The sequence below is a fragment of the Bufo bufo genome, chromosome 8 (genome assembly GCF_905171765.1).
Source record: "Bufo bufo chromosome 8, aBufBuf1.1, whole genome shotgun sequence".
NCBI lineage: Eukaryota > Metazoa > Chordata > Amphibia > Anura > Bufonidae > Bufo > Bufo bufo.
Genome location: NC_053396.1, coordinates 198,245,029 through 198,269,668, shown reverse-complemented (window position 1 = coordinate 198,269,668; position 24,640 = coordinate 198,245,029). Strand labels below are relative to the sequence as shown.

At 45.6% G+C, this 24,640-nt stretch overlaps 1 protein-coding gene across 1 annotated transcript in view; it reads left to right on the top strand.

Moving 5' to 3' along the window:
• Positions 1-801: 801 nt before the first annotated feature.
• LOC120977768 (lymphocyte antigen 6C1-like) overlaps positions 802-24,640 on the top strand; it is a 136,431-nt gene continuing 112,592 nt past the window's right edge. Inside the window, exons 1-3 of the mRNA XM_040405861.1 lie at positions 802-952; positions 6,644-6,754; positions 8,440-8,786. Of these exons, the coding sequence (XP_040261795.1) occupies positions 895-952; positions 6,644-6,754; positions 8,440-8,636 (366 nt within the window). The 5' untranslated portion in view covers positions 802-894 and the 3' untranslated portion in view covers positions 8,637-8,786. Of the gene's footprint in view, positions 953-6,643; positions 6,755-8,439 lie in introns of the transcript that reaches the window.

The following is a 24,640-nucleotide window of genomic DNA, read 5'->3' as shown; positions in this document are numbered from 1 at the left end:
GAAGGGATATAGAATTCCCATGCGCCATTATACTACATGCATGACCAAAAATGTTATCTACGGTCTGAGATGCCCTTGCAGCATGTGGTATATAGGACAAACTAAAAGAGAAATATGTACAAGACTCATAGAACATAAATCCAACATAAAAAGATATGTGGAATCTACTGATAGCAAAAAAGAGGAAAAAAATTGAAATCAAGAAACTAGATTGTTGCAACATTTTTACGAAAGGAAACATAAATGGAATGAAATAAAATGGGTAATACTAGAATATATTAAACCTGGATTTACTCCAGAAAATAATAAGAATAAATTGCTGCAACATGAAACTAGATCGATTACAAAAATGGAAACATTAAAACCAAAAGGGTTGAACGACATCTGTAATTTTAAAGTATTTTTGTGAAATGTCAATTTGTAACCAAATGAATGTTTTTAGACACGAATTGAGATTTGAGACAGACTACGCCCATGCCCTAGAATATTTAAGGCTGTTGGTTACACCTGATCTTCACGCATGAGTAAGGGGGCATGACCCCCGAAACGTCGCGCTTGAATGTCGTTTACAACTCGCCGAACTCTGAACAAATGGGCCTGAGAGCCATGCAACACTTTTTAATTATGAAAAATAAAGTAAAGAAAGGACCAAGAGGTCTTCTGAAGCGTGAGTAGTATCCTTCTCATCTAACATACAAATATTCAAAATGTTATATAGATGAATTGCATATGAAGTCTGATAATCAAAATCACATCAAATGACAATATAATGGCTCCTGAAGGGCAGCGGAGTAGAGGAGTGTACTAACACAACTCTGGGGTGTTACAAAATGACGACAAACCTATAAAAGGAGGAAGAGGGAGAGACAGTACTCAGACAATCACCAGACCACCATGGAAATAACACATCTTTTATCTCTTTCCGTTTTCATCTTGTTAAGCATTCAGACTGGTAAGTAATCTATAGTGTACCTAGATTATGTACAGGAGATGACACTGCTGTGTGCACTGTGCTGTGTATACATGTCATGGTGTAGTAGTGTGAGGAGGAGATGACACTGCTGTGTGCACTGTGCTGTGTATACATGTCATGGTGTAGAATTTGAGGAGGAGATGACACTGCTGTGTGCACTGTGCTGTGTATACATGTCATGGTGTAGTAGTGTGAGGAGGAAATGATACTGCTGTGTGCACTGTGCTGTGTATACATGTCATGGTGTAGTAGTGTGAGGAGAAGATGACACTGCTGTGTGCACTGTGCTGTGTATACATGTCATGGTGTAGTAGTGTGAGGAGAAGATGACACTGCTGTGTGCACTGTGCTGTGTATACATGTCATGGTGTAGAAGTGTGAGGAGGAGATGACACTGCTGTGTGCACTGTGCTGTGTATACATGTCATGGTGTAGTAGTGTGAGGAGGAAATGATACTGCTGTGTGCACTGTGCTGTGTATACATGTCATGGTGTAGTAGTGTGAGGAGGAGATGACACTGCTGTGTGCACTGTGCTGTGTATACATGTCATGGTGTAGTAGTGTGAGGAGGAGATGACACTGCTGTGTGCACTGTGCTGTGTATACATGTCATGGTGTAGTAGTGTGAGGAGGAGATGACACTGCTGTGTGCACTGTGCTGTGTATACATGTCATGGTGTAGTAGTGTGAGGAGGAGATGACACTGCTGTGTGCACTGTGCTGTGTATACATGTCATGGTGTAGTAGTGTGAGGAGGAGATGACACTGCTGTGTGCACTGTGCTGTGTATACATGTCATGGTGTAGTAGTGTCAGGAGGGGATGACACTGCTGTGTGCACTGTGCTGTGTATACATGTCATGGTGCAGTAGTGTGAGGAGATGACACTGCTGTGTGCACTGTGCTGTGTATACATGTCATGGTGTAGTAGTGTGAGGAGGAGATGACACTGCTGTGTGCACTGTGCTGTGTATACATGTCATGGTGTAGTAGTGTGAGGAGGAGATGACACTGCTGTGTGCACTGTGCTGTGTATACATGTCATGGTGTAGTAGTGTGAGGAAGAGATGACACTGCTGTGTGCACTGTGCTGTGTATACATGTCATGGTGTAGTAGTGTGAGGAGGAGATGACACTGCTGTGTGCACTGTGCTGTGTATACATGTCATGGTGTAGTAGTGTGAGGAGGAGATGACACTGCTGTGTGCACTGTGCTGTGTATACATGTCATGGTGTAGTAGTGTGAGGAGGAGATGACACTGCTGTGTGCACTGTGCTGTGTATACATGTCATGGTGTAGAAGTGTGAGGAAGAGATGACACTGCTGTGTGCACTGTGCTGTGTATACATGTCATGGTGTAGTAGTGTGAGGAGGAGATGACACTGCTGTGTGCACTGTGCTGTGTATACATGTCATGGTGTAGTAGTGTGAGGAGGAGATGACACTGCTGTGTGCACTGTGCTGTGTATACATGTCATGGTGTAGTAGTGTGAGGAGGAGATGACACTGCTGTGTGCACTGTGCTGTGTATACATGTCATGGTGTAGTAGTGTGAGGAGGAGATGACACTGCTGTGTGCACTGTCCTGTGTATACATGTCATGGTGTAGTAGTGTGAGGAGGAGATGACACTGCTGTGTGCACTGTGCTGTGTATACATGTCATGATGTAGTAGTGTGAGGAGGAGATGACACTGCTGTGTGCACTGTGCTGTGTATACATGTCATGGTGTAGTGTGAGGAGGAGATGACACTGCTGTGTGCGCTGTGCTGTGTATACATGTCATGGTGTAGTAGTGTGAGGAGGAGATGACACTGCTGTGTGCACTGTGCTGTGTATACATGTCATGATGTAGTAGTGTGAGGAGGAGATGACACTGCTGTGTGCACTGTGCTGTGTATACATGTCATGGTGTAGTAGTGTGAGGAGGAGATGACACTGCTGTGTGCGCTGTGCTGTGTATACATATCATGGTGTAGTAGTGTGAGGAGAAGATGACACTGCTGTGTGCACTGTGCTGTGTATACATGTCATGGTGTAGAAGTGTGAGGAAGAGATGACACTGCTGTGTGCACTGTGCTGTGTATACATGTCATGGTGTAGAAGTGTGAGGAGGAGATGACACTGCTGTGTGCACTGTGCTATGTATATGTCATGGTGTAGTAGTGTGAGGAGGAGATGACACTGCTGTGTGCACTGTGCAGTGTATACATGTCATGGTGTAGTAATGTGAGGAGGGGATGACACTGCTGTGTGCGCTGTGCTGTGTATACATATCATGGTGTAGTAGTGTGAGGAGGAGATGACACTGCTGTGTGCACTGTGCTGTGTATACATGTCATGGTGTAGTAGTGTGGGGAGGAGATGACACGGCTGTGTGCACTGTGCTGTGTATACATGTCATGGTGTAGTAGTGTGAGGAAGAGATGACACTGCTGTGTGCGCTGTGCTGTGTATACATGTCATGGTGTAGTAGTGTGAGGAGGAGATGACACTGCTGTGTGCACTGTGCTGTGTATACATGTCATGGTGTAGTAGTGTGAGGAGGAGATGACACTGCTGTGTGCACTGTGCTGTGTATACATGTCATGGTGTAGTAGTGTGAGGAGGAGATGACACTGCTGTGTGCGCTGTGCTGTGTATACATATCATGGTGTAGTAGTGTGAGGAGAAGATGACACTGCTGTGTGCACTGTGCTGTGTATACATGTCATGGTGTAGAAGTGTGAGGAAGAGATGACACTGCTGTGTGCACTGTGCTGTGTATACATGTCATGGTGTAGTAGTGTGAGGAGGAGATGACACTGCTGTGTGCACTGTGCAGTGTATACATGTCATGGTGTAGTAATGTGAGGAGGGGATGACACTGCTGTGTGCGCTGTGCTGTGTATACATATCATGGTGTAGTAGTGTGAGGAGGAGATGACACTGCTGTGTGCACTGTGCTGTGTATACATGTCATGGTGTAGTAGTGTGGGGAGGAGATGACACGGCTGTGTGCACTGTGCTGTGTATACATGTCATGGTGTAGTAGTGTGAGGAAGAGATGACACTGCTGTGTGCACTGTACTGTGTATACATGTCATGGTGTAGTAGTGTGAGGAGAAGATGACACTGCTGTGTGCACTGTGCTGTGTGTACATGTCATGGTGTAGTAGTGTGAGGAGAAGATGACACTGCTGTGTGCACTGTGCTGTGTATACATGTCATGCTGTAGTAGTGTGAGGAGGAGATGACACTGCTGTGTGCACTGTGCTGTGTATACATGTCATGGTGTAGTAGTGTGAGGAGGAGATGACACTGCTGTGTGCACTGTGCTGTGTATACATGTCATGGTGTAGTAGTGTGAGGAGGAGATGACACTGCTGTGTGCACTGTGCTGTGTATACATGTCATGGTGTAGTAGTGTGAGGAGGAGATGACACTGCTGTGTGCACTGTGCTGTGTATACATGTCATGGTGTAGTAGTGTGAGGAGGAGATGACACTGCTGTGTGCACTGTGCTGTGTATACATGTCATGGTGTAGTAGTGTGAGGAGGAGATGACACTGCTGTGTGCACTGTGCTGTGTATATATGTCATGGTGTAGTAGTGTGAGGAGGAGATGACACTGCTGTGTGCACTGTGCTGTGTATACATGTCATGGTGTAGTAGTGTGAGGAGGAGATGACACTGCTGTGTGCACTGTGCTGTGTATACATGTCATGGTGTAGTAGTGTGAGGAGGAGATGACACTGCTGTGTGCACTGTGCTGTGTATACATGTCATGGTGAAGTAATGTGAGGAGGAGATGACACTGCTGTGTGCACTGTGCTGTGTATACATGTCATGGTGTAGTAGTGTGAGGAGGAGATGACACTGCTGTGTGCACTGTGCTGTGTATACATGTCATGGTGTAGTAGTGTGAGAAGGAGATGACACTGCTGTGTGCACTGTGCTGTGTATACATGTCATGGTGTAGTAGTGTGAGGAGGAGATGACACTGCTGTGTGCACTGTGCTGTGTATACATGTCATGGTGTAGTAGTGTGAGGAGGAGATGACACTGCTGTGTGCACTGTACTGTGTATGCATGTCATGGTGTAGTAGTGTGAGGAGAAGATGACACTGCTGTGTGCACTGCGTTATGTTATTACAATTAGTATATGACTTCTCACATTATGACACTGATGGTCCTGGTGTAGTGCTCTGGAGAAAGGGTATTTTGGACTATGGATGTTTGCGGATATTTGCCCATATTCCAACAAAAAGTTGTCAACTCAATACTTTACTTCAATTTGAAAAATGAATGTGTATAATGATTTATACCTTACGTTTACACTGTTTCATATTGATGAACTGCATTTTATGTTTATTGTAGTATATCCTGTTCATTTGCACTGTTATTGCACTGTATTTGAACTCCACTTTGGAAAAGGTTATTGCATAGCCAACTAATGCTGGGAGATTTTGGGACATTCTGCAGTGATATGCTAGTAATTTTTCATAGTTACTATAGGATAATTTGCAGAGCTAGGTTTTGTAGGGGAATCCAGACACAATGATTGAATATTTAGCTCTGTTGTTTATGTCCAAAGACCTGTTTATTTCTGGAAACACTGCTTAGTCATTCCCATAGACTTGCATTGAATTTCTATAGAAGCCTATGGCAGATTAAAATTGCAACACTGTTTCTGTTTAGGATTTTCCACTCCACCCATTCCACTAGTAATTTCTAGGTCAGTTAGAAATTGTATTAAATTTCCAGCATCCAGCCTTTGGCCAGGGCATCCACTTATGAGAGAGGGACAGCTAGCTTAGGCTTTTCCTCAGCATAAGGGTCCATTCACACGTCCGTAAGTGTTTTGCGGATCCACACCTGCAATGTGCGATCCGCAATTTGCGGATCCGCACATCACAGACACTATAATAGAAAATGCCTTTTCTGGTCCGCAATTGCGGACAAGAATAGGACATGTTCTATTTTTTCCAAGAACGAAATTGCGGATCCCGAAAAAACGGATCCCGAAAAAACGGATGCGGATTCCGAAAATGCGGATGCGGATCCAGGAAATGTGGATTTGCATCCGTTCCAGCCCCATTGAAAGTGAATGGGTCCGCAAATTGCGGAACGAATGCGGACCCAAATTACGGACGTGTGAATGGACCCGAAAACCTTGAAGGAGACTGGAGAAACCAGCTCAGTGTTGTACCTGTATTGTTTTGCACTTGAGCTCCTCCAATAAAGAAGGACACTGGTTTACTGCAGACCCTGACTCTCTGGACTTATATAACCCATTAGGGTGCACCACGCCTTACCATCCCTTCCAGAAAGCAGCAACACTGGTGACACCTCAATGGTGTATGAGGGACTCATATAAGTGTTGGGACCACCCCAAGCTCAACCACTGCACTGAGAGCTTCTGTATGTGATTTACTGTCACTATATGGGGTTAGGCATCACTCCGGTGCTTTAGCATGTTGGCCACTTAGATAACACAGAGCCAATCCCTACCTGTCCCGATTCCACATGACACATAATAAGGTTGTAATGTCAGCTGTGGTCTCTTCTGTATGTTATACTCTGATATAACCATGGGTCCTTCCAGTAACAGATGCTAGGAGCTCAGCTGGCTTGCTGGTGTACATTTTATAGGACTGTGGTATAACGCGGGGTGTTCTGTCTTTGCAGTAAATTGCCTGCAATGTTATACCTGCAACGACGCCAAATGTGAGATGTCTAAACCGGTAACTTGCCCTGAAATCTCAAGAGCTGAATGCCAATCTATTTCTTTCAAGATGGGTAAGTAGATATTACCCAAGAGACAAGTCTCATGTCATACAAGATACGTGTTGCATTTTTACGTTGTGCTTGCTGCTTTTACAAAAAGTGACCATGCCACATGTCGGGGGGGGGGGGGGGGGGTGTGGTCTCTGTGGCCCAGAAAATTTACGTGGAAGGCTAGAGGTGTGCTTCAAAGGGTTATTCATATGATTATGCAGAAAATGAAAATCAGGCATCCTATAGCACAGGCGCTGGACACTGAAAACCCGCAAATTTATACATAATACATAAATGATTAAAAACAATTAAAATAAGGAATACAGACAAGCAGCGGTATTTGTCCGGCCAGCACTTTGCATAATTGCTGGGTTGTGACCGGAGTTAATGAGGCCGGATGGCATTCATGTAGCTTCGGGTAATCAGCCTGCCGGATCTCACGAATCTAGCCTTATATTAGTATCTTTATATATTTTTTACATTTATTTTTCTTTTATTATAATCCATCATTATTTTTTCAACACTGTGAACATGGTTCGTACTTTGCACTTAGTTTTCACTTATAAATTGTCAATGATGTCACTATTTGTTGGCCTGATGAAGGAGGCAGTCCGCCTCTAGAAAGCGTCGCCCTCTGCTTGTTTGTTTTTATTATTTTAATAGTTTTTTATCATTTATGTGCAATAAATTACAATTTTAGTGTCCTGCGCCCCAGAAGACCATTTTTATTTTTTATATTTTACTCATCTATATTGGGTTCCAGTATGGATATGCCGTTTGGTTGGGAGTAAAGTTCATTCCATTTGACTGTATGCACTTCTCAGAGTTTTGCCTAAGGTAGCACAACTAGTTCTGGTAAGCGCAATTACACTGCAGGCTATCAGTGTTATTAACAAGGATTTACTAGAAAGCTCCGTATCATATAGTGCATGAAAATCTCTTTGTAACAAAGCCAGAACCAGCCCTGGACCTCACATGGATCCAGAGATCTCCACATTTATTTCTCCAATTGCTCTGTTAGATTTATTTTAACATGGCAGTTGGGGGCATGTGCTTTTCCAGGGGGGGCCTAAATTATACTGCAGTTTTCTCCCTGTCAACGCTCGGGGCTTGTCCTTTCTCAGGAGGCATTTTCTTTTTCAGGAGACAAGTCTTTTCTGCTGCATCTCCCTCCCTATAACCGTCTCAGCTTCTAACATTAGCTACGGCTGGTGTCAGTTGCAGGATGGAACTGAGCATGTGCGACCACCTCGCCAATGTTACAAAGGTGGATAGAGAAATAAGGAAAATAACAAATAGCAGGTGGCTTTATAAAGATATTGAATAACTCAGTGACTGTACTACATTTTGGATTATGTGCAATTAGAAAAGAATTCAGATGCTGATTTGTATAATGTGGAATATTTTTCTTGGGACAACCCCTTTAATTTATTAAGGGACTTGCACCTCAAGTAGGCGCCTCTCACTCCAGCGCAAAATACTGTAGATCAAGACTGTCTTCATAAATACCTCACCACTGAGTTAAAAATTAACATACTGGCTATCTATTACCGCCACTAGATGGCACTTATCCATGCAGGGGATTTGGAGCTTTGTGTCAGAAAAACTGAATTCCTAAGTGTCATTCTGGTTCTGGAATAGATGGAATATGTTGTATAAATGCCATGAACTAGTTCCTCATACAGCAATGTGTTTCTCTGTTTCAGGTGATGTTAACCGTGTTTTAAAAGGTTGTTCGCAACGGGATTTGTGTAACGTGAAACCTCCTATTGTACCCCCGGGTGTTGAGTTTAAAACACACTGCTGTGATACAGATCTCTGCAACTCCGCCATTACCACTAAGATGTCCCTGCTCCTTGCCGGCTTCTTGGTCCTGATGTCTCTGTGTGTCTCCAGGTTTTGATCGGGTCCTTGACTCTCTGCTGAGACCAACGACATGGCTTGAGCAGCTTATACTATGCACGGCCTCTCCCTTACCGAGGGCACATATATCAGCCATTTATATTTGTATCATGGACGCCTATGCTTATGCAATAAAGAAAATGCTATTTGATGTATTGTTTTTCCATTGTTTGTATTGCTCCAGATTCTGCTCTCTTCACGTCATCAACAGGCCTCATGGTCTCATTCCCCTCAGGTACTGTACATGCAGCGAGCCCAGCCGAGGAGAGGACGGGAGTGGTAGCAGAGGCTCCATGATGGTCCTAGTCCTCACGTGACTACGGTTCTCCCCAGCGCTCCCTGGGGATGGTGCACAGTGAAGAGAGGAGCACACCACAGTCCACAATGAGGAGGACAGTTTTTGTGTAACAATAATTACTTCTTTGCTATAGGTCATGGTGGAAAGGCATACTTAGCAACGTTTCAGTTGGTAAAATTGGGACATGTAGGCCCCACCCCTGGGAACACCCTAAACCCGTCCGAGAAAATCCACTGACACACAGGGTTTGTGATAGCCTGTCCATTTTCAGATCAGGACAGCACAACTTTGCCGTGACTGTTTTTGAAAATCTGGAACAGTCCCGCCAAATTCGGGACAATTGGCAACTATGGCAAAGGGGGACATACATATGCTCACAGCAGTAGTCACCATTCAGATTATGCACGGACTGGCAGATCCTAAATGTCTTACAGGGTTCATAGTTCTTGAGGCTGCAAACATGATAAACAGGCCTAAGTGTTCTCTCTCTGAGTCCGTTTTCCAATATTTCTGCACTTTCTTTCTCTGTTTAATCTCTCTTCTCTTATTAAAATGGGGCACTACAATGCCCAGCTCAGGGGTTTAGATCGGGGACTGGGTAAGTATCGCCTATAGGAGGGGCCTGGCATTGTGAGGGGTATTTGTACTATTGGACAACCCCATTAATCACCCGCTGTTGGGGAGCAGGGGCGGATTGGCAATAGACCTTACAGGGAAATTTTCTGGTGGCCCAATTCCCAGGGGGTCACCTGAGCCCTCCTCACGGCCGTCCAGTGGAAGTTTTTGGGGATGTATATTGTTCTGCTGGCGGTATTTTGTGACGGGCTATGGTATTTGGCTTTGTTGGGGTGATATAACGTGCCATTATATGGTATTGCTGGTCCTGCCTTCCATCAATTTGGACCCAACTACTAAACGGGGGCCACTGTTAGTATTTTTTTCAGGGCCATAGGCAACAAAATGTCTTCACTCTAAGGGCTCATGCACACGACCGTGCCGTTTTTTGCGAAACAGAACAGGAGGCCCATTATAGAAATGCCTATTCTTGTCTGCAAAACGGACAAGAATAGGACATGCTTCATAATTTTTGCGGGGCCACGGAACGGAGCAACGGATGCGGACAGCACACAGAGCGCTATCCGCATCTTTTGCGGACCCATTGAAATGAATGGTTCTGTATACGGGCCGTATATAGGAACTCCCTAAAATGAAACTAGTCTAAAAATACATTTTATAAACTGAAGAAAAAAAAAACTTTGTTGTATCTGATAAGTTTCATCATTAATAAGGGAATGTGTCTCCATTGTGAGACTGCAATAACTCCTCCATGAGCTCTGCCAGTTATGGGATAAACGTTTCGCCTCCACCAGGAAATGCTGCAATCATGAATACTACGAGACCTATAAGACGGAGTCCGTTTTCCAGTGTTTCTGCACTTTCTCTCTCTGTTCCAGCCACTGGGGTGCCCATGTTTCTGTCAATCTCTCTTCTCTCATCAAAATGGGGCACTACAATGCCCAGCTCAGGGGTTTAGACCTATAGAACTGCAATCTGCCTGTAAAACATGCCTGGGTACCTGAAGCTCTCCGACTCCAGACAAATGTGCTGTGAAGCCCAGTCTTAGACACACCTAATCTTCACAGTCAATATCATGCACCTCCTCCTTAAAGGGCTTGTCTCACTTCAGCAAATGCCATTTATCATCTAGACAATGTTAATACAAGACACTTACTAATGTATTGTGATTCTCCATATTGCCTCCTTTGCTGTCTCGATTCATTTTTTCCATCACATTATACACGGTTCATTTCCATGGTTACGACCACACTGTAATCCAGCAGCGGTGGTCGTGCTTGTACACTACAGGAAAAAGAAGTGCCAACTAGAGTTGAGCGAACACCTGGATGTTCGGGTTCGACGAGTTCGGCCGAACTTTCGAAAAATGTTCGGGTTCGGGATCCGAACTCGACCCGAACTTCATCCCGAACCCGAACCCCATAGAAGTCAATGGGGACCCGAACTTTTGGGCACTAAAAAGGCTGTAAAACACACCCGGAAAGGGCTAGAGGGCTGCAAAAGGCAGCAAAATGTAGTTAAATCCCCTGCAAACAAATGTAGATAGGGAAATGATGAGTTAACATAAAATAAATAAAAATTAAACAATATTAATTGGAGTGAGGTCCCATAGCACAGAATCAGGCTTCAAGTCACCCACCAATGGAGAAGGTCACTTACTATTATTTTGACCACAGCACCCAGACAAAGGAGAGAGGTCCCACAGCAGAGAACCAGGCATCATATCACCCACCACAGGAGTAGGCCACCATTTAGTTACTTTGACCCCTACACCCAGACGGAGGAGAGAGGTTACACAGCAGAGAATCAGGCATTTAGATCACCCACCACAGGAGTAGGCCACCATTGAATCAGACCCCGGCAACCATGTCAGATGGCACAAGCATAAGCTTTATATCAATCAGCACAGGAGAAGGCGACTTTGACAGACTTTGACCCCTACACCCGGACGGAGGAGAGAGGTTTCAAAGCAGAGAATCAGGCATTTAGATCACCCACCACAGGAGTAGGCCCCAATTTAATGGGACCCCGGCAACCATGTCAGATGGCACAACCATCAGCTTCATATCAATCAGCACAGGAGAAGGCGACTTTGAAAGACTTTGACCCCTACACCCAGACGGAGGAGAGAGGTTTCACAGCAGAGAATCAGGCATTTAGATCACCCACCACAGGAGTAGGCCCCCATTGAATCAGACCCTGGCAACCATGTCAGATGGCACAACCATCAGCTTTATATCAATCAGCACAGGAGAAGGCGACTTTGAAAGACTTTGACCCCTACACCCAGATGGAGGAGAGAGGTTTCACAGCAGAGAATCAGGCATCATATGAACCACCACAGGAGAAGCCACCATTTAGTTACTTTGACCCCTGCACCCAGGAAGAGGAGAGAGGCACCACAGCACATATTCTGGCATCATATCAGCCACCACAGGAGAAGCCACCATTTAGTTACTTTGACCCCTTCACCCAAACAGAGGAGAGAGGTTCCACATCAGAGAATCAGGCATCATATCAACCACCACAGGAGTAGGCCACAATTTAGTTTATTTGACCCCTGCACCCAGGAAGAGGAGAGAGGCCCCACAGCACATATTCTGGCATCATATCACACACCACAGGAGAAGGCCTCTTTCAGTGATTTAGGCCTTTGGACCCAGACAGAGGAGAGAGGTCAGAGATTAGCTTCATATCCCCCAGCACAGCAGAAGACCGCTTTATTTGACTTAGGCCTCAGCACCCAGACAGAAGACAGAGGTAGCATGGCAGAGGTTATGGCTTCATGTCACCCGTTAGTTTAACCGGCCACTTTCATCTGGTTAGGCCCCGGCGCCCAGACAGAGAAGAGTTTCATTCAACTGTGGGTTTCATAAAATTTGTATCAAATAAAGAAGTGGCCCGTAGCACAACAAGACATGTTTTAGGCAGTTAATAAGGACTACTCTGCACAAGGGAGGGACAGGTCCTGTGGGATCCATGCCTGGTTCATCTTTATGAAGGTCAGCTTGTCCACGTTGGCTGTGGACAGGCGGCTGCGCTTGTCAGTAATGACGCCCCCTGCCGTGCTGAATACGCGTTCAGATAAAACGCTGGCCGCCGGGCAGGAAAGCACCTCCAAGGCATAACATGCTAACTCTGGCCACGTGGACAATTTCGAAACCCAGTAGTTGAATGGGGCCGAACCATCCGTCAGGATGTGGAGGGGTGTGCAGACATACTGTTCAACCATGTTAGTGAAATGCTGCCTCCTGCTAACACGTTCCGTATCAGGTGTCGGTGCAGATAGCTGTGGCGTGGAGACAAAACTTTTCCACATTTCTGCCATGCTAACCCTGCCCTCAGATGAGCTGGCCGTGACACAGCTGCGTTGGCGACCTCTTGCCACTCCTCTGCCTTCACCTTCCACCTGTTCCCCTGTGACTTGTGGGAATGCTCTCAAGAGCGCCTCTATCAGCGTGCGCTTGTACTCGCGCATCTTACGGTCGCGCTCCAGTTCAGGAATTAAAGTGGGCACATTGTCTTTATACCGGGGATCCAGCAGGGTGGCCACCCAGTAGTCTGCACACGTTAAAACGTGGGCAACTCTGCTGTCGTTGCGCAGGCATTGGAGCATATATTCGCTCATGTGGGCCAGGCTACCCATGGGTAAGGACAAGCTGTCCTCTGTGGGAGGCGTATCGTCATCGTCCACCGTATCCCCCCAGCCACGCACCAGTGATGGGCCTGGGCTGCCACCCCGCTGTGAACTTGCGTCATCCTCGTCCCCCTCCACCTCCTCCTCCTCATCCTCCTCGTCCTCCAGTACAGTGCCTTGGCTGGCGACTTGTGAACCTGTTCTCTGCTGCTTAAACAAACCTCCCTCTGAGCCACTTCGAACAGACTGGCCCGAAAGTGTTAGAAACGAGCCCTCATCCTCCTCCTCCACCTGGGCCACCTCCTCTAACATCATTGCCCTAAGTGTTTTCTCAAGGAGACATAGAAGTGGTATTGTAACGCTGATAACAGTGTCATCGCCACTGGCCATGTTGGTGGAGTACTCGAAACAGCGCAGCAGGGCACACAGGTCTCGCATGGAGGCCCAATCATTGGTGGTGAAGTGGTGCTGTTCGGCAGTACGACTGACGCGAGCGTGCTGCAGCTGAAACTCCACTATGGCCTGCTGCTGCTCGCACAGTCTCTCCAGCATGTGCAAGGTGGAGTTCCACCGGGTGGGCACGTCGCATATGAGGCGGTGAGCGGGAAGGCCGAAGTTCCGCTGTAGCGCAGACAGGCGAGCAGCGGCAGGATGTGAACGGCGGAAGCGCGCACAGACGGCCCGCACTTTATGCAGCAGCTCTGACATGTTGGGGTAGTGGTGAATGAACCTCTGCACCACCAAGTTCAGCACATGCGCCAGGCAAGGGATGTGCGTCAAACCGGCTAGTCCCAGAGCTGCCACGAGATTTCGCCCATTATCGCATACCACCAGGCCTGGCTTGAGGCCCACCGGCAGAAACCACTCGTCGGTCTGTTGTTCAATACCCCGCCACAACTCCTTTGCGCTGTGGGGCCTGTCCCCCAAACATATGAGTTTCAGAATGGCCTGCTGACGTTTACCCCGGGCTGTGCTGAAGTTGGTGGTGAAGGTGTGTGGCTGACCGGATGAGCTGGTGGAAGCAGTGGAGGAGGAAGCCGAGTAGGAGGAGGAGGCAGAGAATGATGCCCTGCGATCCTAGGGGGCGGAAGGACGTGCGCCAAGGAACTGTCCGCCGGGGGCCCAGCCGCCACTACATTCATCCAGTGTGCAGTTAGTGAGATATAGCGTCCCTGGCCGTGCTTACTGGTCCACGTATCTGTGGTTAGGTGGACCTTGCCACAAATGGCGTTGCGCAGTGCACACTTGATTTTATCGGACACTTGCATGTGCAGGGAAGGCACGGCTGTCTTGGAGAAGTAGTGGCGGCTGGGAACCACATACTGCGGGACAGCCATGGCCATCAGCTGTTTGAAGCTGTCTGTGTCCACCAGCCGGAATGACAGCATTTCAAAGGCCAGCAGTTTAGAAATGCTGGCGTTCAGGCCAAGGGCTCGAGGGTGACTCGGGGGGAATTTGCGCTTCCTCTCTAAGGTTTGAGATATTGAGAGCTGAACGCTGCTGTGTGATATAGTGGAGACGCTAGTTGACGGTGGCGGTGGTGGTGGTGTCGGTGGCACATCCTCTGTTTGCTGCTCGGCAGGTGGCAACATTCCTCTCGAGGCGGAAGCCGAGGCAGCAGCGGTAGAGGGAGCAGGGGGAGCCTCAGCGAGTGCCTGGTTTTTAAGGTGTGTACCCCACTGCAGTTCATGCTTTGCATGTAGATGCCTGGTCATGCAGGTTGTGCTGAGGTTCAGAACGTTAATGCCTCGCCTCAGGCTCTGATGGCAGAGCGTGCAAGTCACTCGGGTCTTGTCGGTAGGACATTGTTTAAAGAAGTGCCATGCCAGGGAACTCTTTGAAGCTGCCTTTGTGGGGCTGGGTCCCTGTTGGCGATGTCCAGTAGCAGGCGAACTCTGGGGGCGGCGGCTCGTCTGCTTTGGCCCCCTGCTCCCTCTTTGGCTTCGCTGTTGTCTCGGTCTCACCACTACCTCTTCCTCTGAACTGTGAAAGTCATCGCCACGACCTTCAGTCCATGTGGGGTCTAAGACCTCATCGTCCTCTGCATCGTCTTCCACCCAGTCTCCCTCCCTGACCTCCTCCTGTTCAGTCTGCACACTGCAAAAAGACGCGGCAGTGGGCACCTGTGTTTCGTCATCATCAGAGAGTCGGTGACTCTGCTGTGGTGGTATTCCCATGTCCTCTTCATCTGGAGACATAAGTGGTTGTGCGTCAGTGCATGGTATGTCTTCCTCCACTGGGGAAGGGCTAGGTGGACGCCCCTGGGAAACCCTGGAAGCAGAGTCTTCAAACAGAAGAAGAGACTGCTGCATAACTTGTGGCTCAGACCGTTTCCCTGATATGCTTGGGGGTGATGTGACAGACTGATGGGCTTGGTTTTCAGGTGCCACCTGTGCGCTTTCCGCAGAAGACTGGGTGGAAGACCATGTGGTGAACGTGCTGGAAGCACTGTCGGCCACCCAATCGATTAATGCCTGTACCTGCTCAGGCCTTACCATCCTAAGAGCGGCATTGGGCCCCACGAGATATTGCGGTACATTCTGCCGGCTAGTTGAGGGAGTTCGTTCCCTACTGTGTGCGCCTGGGGCCGAACGGCCACGTCCTCTACCAGCAACAGAGGCTCCACGGACACCACCACGACCGCGTCCTCGTCCCTTAATAGTATTTTTCTTCATTGTTGCGATTCAACTCGCACCACAATGAAATATATTATTTTTTATAAGCAAAATTCCCTCACTGGAATACTTTCAGTCTTTTGACTGTATGGATTACAGATGGAATGACTGTTATATGTGAGTACCGCTTTCTTTGACAGATTCTAGTATGGGTACATATATGTTTTCCCAACCCCAGCACATTAGTTTGCTAATTCCAGATGTATGAAACGCAGGCCTAACTGTATCTAGTATATTGAACGCCAGATAAACTAACTTGGCCTTTTTTAAATAAAAAAAATTCCCTCACTGGAATACTTTCAGTCTTTTGACTGTATGGATTACAGATGGAATGACTGTTATATGTAAGTACCGCTTTCTTTGACAGATTCTAGTATGGGTACATATATGTTTTCCCAACCCCAGCACATTAGTTTGCTAATTCCAGATGTATGAAACGCAGGCCTAACTGTATCTAGTATATTGAACGCCAGATAAACTAACTTGGCCTTTTTTAAATAAAAAAAATCCCCTCACTGGAATACTTTCAGTCTTTTGACTGTATGGATTACAGATGGAATGACTGTTATATGTGAGTACCGCTTTCTTTGACAGATTCTAGTATGGGTACATATATGTTTTCCCAACCCCAGCACATTAGTTTGCTAATTCCAGATGTATGAAACGCAGGCCTAACTGTATCTAGTATATTGAACGCCAGATAAACTAACTTGGCCTTTTTTAAATAAAAAAAATCCCCTCACTGGAATACTTTCAGTCTTTTGACTGTATGGATTACAGATGGAATGACTGTTATATGTGAGTACCGCTTTCTTTGACAGATTCTAGTATGGGTACATATATGTTTTCCCAACCCCAGCACATTAGTTTGCTAATTCCAGATGTATGAAACGCAGGCCTAACTGTATCTAGTATATTGAACGCCAGATAAACTAACTTGGCCTTTTTTAAATAAAAAAAAAATTCCCTCACTGGAATACTTTCAGTCTTTTGACTGTATGGATTACAGATGGAATGACTGTTATATGTGAGTACCGCTTTCTTTGACAGATTCTAGTATGGGTACATATATGTTTTCCCAACCCCAGCACATTAGTTTGCTAATTCCAGATGTATGAAACGCAGGCCTAACTGTATCTAGTATATTGAACGCCAGATAAACTAACTTGGCCTTTTTTAAATAAAAAAAATTCCCTCACTGGAATACTTTCAGTCTTTTGACTGTATGGATTACAGATGGAATGACTGTTATATGTGAGTACCGCTTTCTTTGACAGATTCTAGTATGGGTACATATATGTTTTCCCAACCCCAGCACATTAGTTTGCTAATTCCAGATGTATGAAACGCAGGCCTAACTGTATCTAGTATATTGAACGCCAGATAAACTAACTTGGCCTTTTTTAAATAAAAAAAATCCCCTCACTGGAATACTTTCAGTCTTTTGACTGTATGGATTACAGATGGAATGACTGTTATATGTGAGTACCGCTTTCTTTGACAGATTCTAGTATGGGTACATATATGTTTTCCCAACCCCAGCACATTAGTTTGCTAATTCCAGATGTATGAAACGCAGGCCTAACTGTATCTAGTATATTGAACGCCAGATAAACTAACTTGGCCTTTTGTAAATAAAAAAAATCCCCTCACTGGAATACTTTCAGTCTTTTGACTGTATGGATTACAGATGGAATGACTGTTATATGTGAGTACCGCTTTCTTTGACAGATTCTAGTATGGGTACATATATGTTTTCCCAACCCCAGCACATTAGTTTGCTAATTCCAGATGTATGAAACGCAGGCCTAACTGTATCTAGTATATTGAACGCCAGATAAACTAACTTGGCCTTTTTTAAATAAAAAAAAAATTCCCTCACTGGAATACTTTCAGTCTTTTGACTGTATGGATTACAGATGGAATGACTGTTATATGTGAGTACCGCTTTCTTTGACAGATTCTAGTATGGGTACATATATGTTTTCCCAACCCCAGCACATTAGTTTGCTAATTCCAGATGTATGAAACGCAGGCCTAACTGTATCTAGTATATTGAACGCCAGATAAACTAACTTGGCCTTTTTTAAATAAAAAAAATCCCCTCACTGGAATACTTTCAGTCTTTTGACTGTATGGATTACAGATGGAATGACTGTTATATGTGAGTACCGCTTTCTTTGACAGATTCTAGTATGGGTACATATATGTTTTCCCAACCCCAGCACATTAGTTTGCTAATTCCAGATGTATGAAACGCAGGCCTAACTGTATCTAGTATATTGAACGCCAGATAAACTAACTTGGCCTTTTTTAAATAAAAAAAATTCCCTCACTGGAATACTTTCAGTCTTTTGACTGTATGGATTACAGATGGAATGACTGTTATATGTGAGTACCGCTTTCTTTGACAGATTCTAGTATGGGTACATATATGTTTTCCCAACCCCAGCACATTAGTTTGCTAATTCCAGATGTATGAAACGCAGGCCTAACTGTATCTAGTATATTGAACGCCAGATAAACTAACTTGGCCTTTTTTAAATAAAAAAAAAATTCCCTCACTGGAATACTTTATGGCTTTTCACTGTATGGATTACAGGTGGACTGGTATTAGTAGGGGTGACACAAGCACACCCAAGTCCCTGATGTAGGATTTCTATGGCACAGACCACTATTACAAGTGATTAATGGACGTTGGGGGAGATTGTGCTGCAGCACTAGTCCCAAGATGGCCGCCGCCTATCAGCCCAGTAACATGTGCCACAAAATGGTCTGCACAACCTTTAAAAAAAATAGCCTTGGACTGTGCTGCTAAATCGCTATTGGTCTGAATCCCAGGTGTAGATGTCTGACTTGTTTGGAGCTTTGGAATGCACACTGTGGCAGCTTCTGCTGCAGCACTACAAGTCGCAAAATGGCGGCCGGCGGTCAGCCCAGGTACATGTGGATGGAAAAATCACTCTGGCCACTCTAAAAATAGCCAATCCCTATCAAAAAAGCAGCTCAGCTGCAGTTGTTCAGATGAATCACAGGTGGAGGAGAGAAATTTGCTTCCAGTTATTCAATTATCCCTGCCTATTCTCGCCCTAGCATCAGCTGCGTCTATCCCTGTTCTATTCACATCGGGAGTGAGCACGTCCCGACGTGCGCACAAGCTTATAAAGAGGCTGAGTCACATGCTGCACTTGGCCAATCACAGCCTTGCCAATAGTAGGCATGGCTGCGATGGCATCTTAGGGCAAGTAGTATGATGCATGTTGATTGGCTGCTTTGCAGCCTTTCAAAATGCGCCAAAATACATGCCGAACGACGAACCCGAACCCGAACTTTTACGAAAAAGTTCGGGTTCGGGTCCGTGTCACGAACACCCCAAAATTCGGTACGGACCCGAACTATGCTCGAACTGTTCGCTCAACACTAGTGCCAACCTCTCTGGTGGCCGGAACCATGGGAGTGCACATAGACATGCATGTGCAGCAGCTCCTGTCCTGGCCACCTCGTATCAGCGCTGCAGCGGTGGTCATAACCTCTGGAAACGAGCAGTGTATAAAGGGATACAGAAATTAATCTAACCAGCAAAGGAGGCAATATGGAGAATCACAATACATTAGTAAGTGTCTTGTATTAACTTTCTCTACATAATAAATGCCATTTGCTGAAGTGAGACAACCCCTTTAATGGTAGCTGTACATCCCAGAATAATTCCTCAGAGGCTGCTATTAGGCTCCGTCCTATTCCAATCCCTTTAGCTGGCTGCTTGATCTCCCCGGGGCTGCTTCATACTTCCTCTCTCTTGTTTGTCTGCACTCACTCTAATCAATGGAGCAGCAACTCCTTGTCTAGGGGAAGAGAAGAGCAACCCACCTAGCAAGTATATCCCAGACTAGGTTACCCTATTTACAGCCTTCAAGAAAAAAATGCACATAATACCCTGATTATTACATTTAACCCCTTTATGTAGCGGGCTGCCGGTAAACTGCTTACCACCCTTTTTTAAAGTTAGCTGTTCCCGGCGTTCTTCAGATGACATGAAAGAAAGAGAGAACCTGCATGTCTATACAATATCACAATTACAGTGCTGCACTCCTCTTCTTCTTCTTCCTCTTCTTCTTCTTCTTCTTCTTCTCTTCCTCTGATCTGCAAAGGAAACACATATACAGCAACAACAAAATAATGTAATTACTTCATAAAGTCATATGTGGTAAGGGGCAATAGCGATCATCATCCTAGATGGCACAGGGTTGACGGGTCATGTGTAGAAGGCACAGTCCATGACTAGTCTATAAAAAGTCCAAAATAGTGCAAACAGCAAATAAAACTGCAAAATATGTGCAGCAGCAAGGTTCTGGGTATATTGTTTAGCCTGGGTCCGGCTCTCAATACAGCCCAAATGTTACACAAAATTAATCACATATGATTTTGTTTTATACGGCACCTCGGGGGCTTTGTACTCTCTCTGGGCACCGTGCTTTAACATTGCAAAACTCAGTTTGGATTACCTGAGAAGGAGAAGGAGGGCGCAACAGGAACAACTTGGATGTAGGGGAATCAAATGCTGGAGTCACTCAGGGAGTCCATCACTCTAGCACATTATGGCTCCAAGTCTGACTGCAGATAACGAAAAAAAACAACCGCTTAACACGTGACTTCCCCGCCTAAACCAAATAACGACAGAGGCACATGTTTTGTGGAGTGAGGATCGGTCACAGCTTTATTTAACTTTTTTTATCTCTTTTTTTTACCAAAAACACCAAAACTCTTATCACCAGAAACCACTTCCAGGAGTATGAGAAGCGATATGCCCTACAGAAACCACAGTGGTCATCTGAGGGAGGGGCAAGTTCAGACCCAGAAACGCGTCTGGTTATAGCAGCTACAGGACCTAAAGGAGCCTATATACCATACGGTGTCCTAAAAGACTTCAAAGAACCAACTGATTTCAGCTAAGTACAATGAAGCAGGCGCGCGCCTTATTATTATAAACGCTACAAGCTGATACAGCTGTCACGACCGCTATCCAAGCAGCGGTCGTGTCGTACCAGACGGAGGGGAAGGGGGAAACTTATCTACGGATGGGAATAGTATGGCCACCCCTGACTAACCCTAAGCTGGCACCTGTCTGCCCTGATACCCTAGACGGGGTGTGAACCCGTGCGGCGAGCAGGATGCCTAAACCCTCAGTCACGCTAAAGCCTAGAGTGGGGAAAGGCCGATGGGAGCACTAGTCACCATCACTCATGTCTAGGAGAACAGCAGGGGAAGACAGCAACAAACAAACTATATCAGAGATAGACTTATCCAGTCACGAGCAGAGAAGGCGATCCCAATCACGACAGTCCACGCCGGACAAGAGCTCCACAGCAACACCATCAAACGATCTCCTTCAAAGGTCATAATAGAACTGGAAGTAAGGACTATATCTGGCAATGACTGCAAGTGAAACTGAAACTAATATAGTAGCTGGGAGTGGCAGACAGGACTCACCTGAGAAGGATGCCTACAAACTCCCAGTCAGGACAAAAAGGTTCACAAGGCAAAACCCGGATGACATACCCTGAACCATGGAGCAAACTCACAAGCTATCGCGAGTAGCCAGTCGCTGCGACCTTCTCCTCCCAGACCTGTCTGGATCAGTCACAGTCGTGACAACAGCCTCCGACACCGCCCCCTACCGGATCATGTGAGCGGAGATCACGTGAACAAGCAGGAAGGTCCTAGACATCGACCCTGGCGTCTTGACCGCATGCAGACTTGATCACGCCTTCTGGAGGGGTAATGTACTGAACATCCATACATACCTAACCGGACACAATATACATATATTGTCTGTAGCATTACGGAGTCTAGATACATTAGGCAATACGCTGCATCGGCACATCGGGCAGCAGTCTACAGTAACGCACCTGTAGTGAAGTAACCATATCATTTAGCCACATTGGTGTTTGTTGGCCTTTTCCTTTTGGACTTTGTTGACTAATACTGCGGACTGATATCCACTCATCTATCCTATTGTCACACTGTGAGGCGAGCAGTAGTGACCTCCTTTCTGTCATACTATATTGAGGTGATAGCGACATTATTGATCACCTGGAGTTTGTCGAGTTTGTTGATTCACGTCTGCAATATCTAGTGTTTGTAATGTGTATGATTTTATCCAGTGGTTTGTAATGTGTATGATTTTATCCATTTATTTTCCACATGGCGCCTTTTTATGTGTGATTTAATGTTGTTTGAAATTGCATCTACCCATGCCATTTGATTAAATATAATTTTAATACAATCTCATACCGCATTGATCATCCATCTGGTTCCACTTCCCCCTTCCCACTTCCTTCCCCTTTAGGAGAAACTACAATGCCGGCAGGAAACATGAGGGATTTAACCCATGAGCTGCCACAGTATCTGCAGTCAAAAACGCCCTCGCTATATGCTGTGGCGTTAGCTAACACCAGCACTTTGTTTGACAAGGAGCCTTGCCCACTACTTACAGACCTTCCTGGAGCTGTTGGGGGCACTACAGTTGCTGGTGCCTTGGGCGCAGGTGTTGTTGGCAGTAGTGGTTTACATCCAGGAGCAGCAGCTGGGAAAGCAGATGTTATAGTGGCATGGGGCACCAAAATACCTTCTTACGGGTGCTGGGAGGCCTCACACCAGGCACAATCTATTTCAGAGACAACTAGATATAAATCAGTTAAGTTCCAGGGTAGTGTGTACACAAAGCTGGGGATAATCTAGCAAGAAGTTCATACATTTCTCCTAATGGGCCTTCTGTCACTCCAGCTATATCTGGTTATCTCCACCAGGATCTCTGCATATCTTGGGGCTGGTTCCATAACATCAGCCGCAGTAGGCTCGGAAGCAGCAGATGCATCAGTCCTCAGTCACCTGCTTCAGCAGGAGTGGTGGTCTCCTCCTATTCATGATATCCCAATAGGACCTCCTCCATTTCTCTTTAAAGCTCTGAAAACCATGTGAGAGGGTGACAGGATATAATGTGTTCTTCTCCACAGCTTACACAGCACTGGTCTCCAAGCAGGCACAGGGGGGCTGAAGTCCTGCCCTCTTGCTGATGCATCTTGTGCAGAAGAGAAGTTGTGCATAGAGTTGAGCGGACACCTGGATGTTCGGGTTCGACGGGTTCGGCCGAACTTCGGAAAAAAGTTCGAGTTCAGGACCCGAACTTGACCCCGAACCCCATTGAAGTCAATGGGGACCCGAACTTTTGAACACTAAAATGGCTGTAAAAATGTCATGGAAAGGGCTAGAGGGCTGCAAATGGCGTCAAAATGTGGTTAAGAGCATGGCAAGTGCTCTGCAAACAAATGTGGATAGGGAAATGACTTTAAATAACATAAAATACGTAAAAATGAAAAATAATAATCTTGATCTAGGAGGACCAGGTCCATATGGAGTAGGAGGTTGAGGAGGCGGTGGATGTGGCGGTGTATGTGGAAGCGGCGGTGGAGGAGGAGGTAGCCAACACAGTTTTTTTGTTTTAAATTTTATTTTAAAAATTAGGGTACACCCCAAAACATTGGGAAATAACCTGTGATAACCCCCTCCAGTCGTGCTAAACACACGTTCAGACAATACACTGGCTGCAGGGCAGGCCAGCACCTCCAAGGGGTAAAGGGAAAGCTCAGGCCATGTGCCCAATTTGGAGACCCAGAAGTTGCATGGGCTGACCCCTGTCAGTCAGTTCATGTAGGCGTGTGCACACTTACTGCCCCACCATGTTTCACGTCCCCGTGATGTTCACGATCCAATTTGATATCTGCTCTATCAACTTTCTATGTTCTTTTATGCGCCTACCATGGTGATCACGGGTGGCGGGGAATCAGGGTTCCAGGCCAGAGAGGGAGCGTGAGAAAGAGAGACCACATCCAAGGGAGGATTCATTTTTTCAAATTTAAAATTAGAGTTGAAATATGGGAGAAATGATTAAAGCATTAAAGTGTGACAACTTTTCAAAGTTTAAGCATTGAATGTAAGGATGTGTCGCGCATTAATTACTGAATAATTTATTAAATTTTATTCCCTGTCACCTATGCAGAGCAGGGGTTTATTCACGTCTAAAATTGTATAATGTCAACCCAAGAATGTAACAGAAAAATTATTGAAATTTATTAAGCTGTCAACTAGGTAGAGGAGTGGTACATCACACCCAAAAATTGGTGAATTTCACCAGAATATATAACTGACAATTATTTTTTTTTAACCTGTCTACTAGGTATAGCAGTGGTACTATACACCCAAAAATTTGTCTATTTCGCCAGAAAATATAACTGACAATTTTCTTTATTTTTTTTTTACCGTTCCACTACAGTAGGTATAGCAGTGGGACTATACACCCAAAAATTGGTTAATTTCACCCGAAAAAGTAAAAGACAATTTTTATTTTTTTTGTTTAACCTGTCTACTAGGTATAGCAGTGGCACTATACACCCAAAAATTTGTTAATTTCACCATAAAATGTAACTGACAATTTATTTTATTACCGGTCTACTAGGTAAAGCAGTGATACTATACACCCAAAAATTTGTGAATTTCACCAGAAAATGTTAATGACAAAGTAGTGAAATGATATAAAATAAAACACGTACAAAAAAAAAAATGGATTTATGAGGTGGAGTTCTATATGGAGTAGGAGTTTAAGGAGGCGGTGGACGTAGCAGAGTAGGTAGAAGCGGCGGTGGAGGAGGACGAGATAGCCAACACAGGTTTTTGGTTTTGTTATTAAGGGGGTTATTTAATTTTGTAAAATTAAGGTACACTCCAAAAGAGTGTGAAATATCCAAAATACAAACATGAGCAAT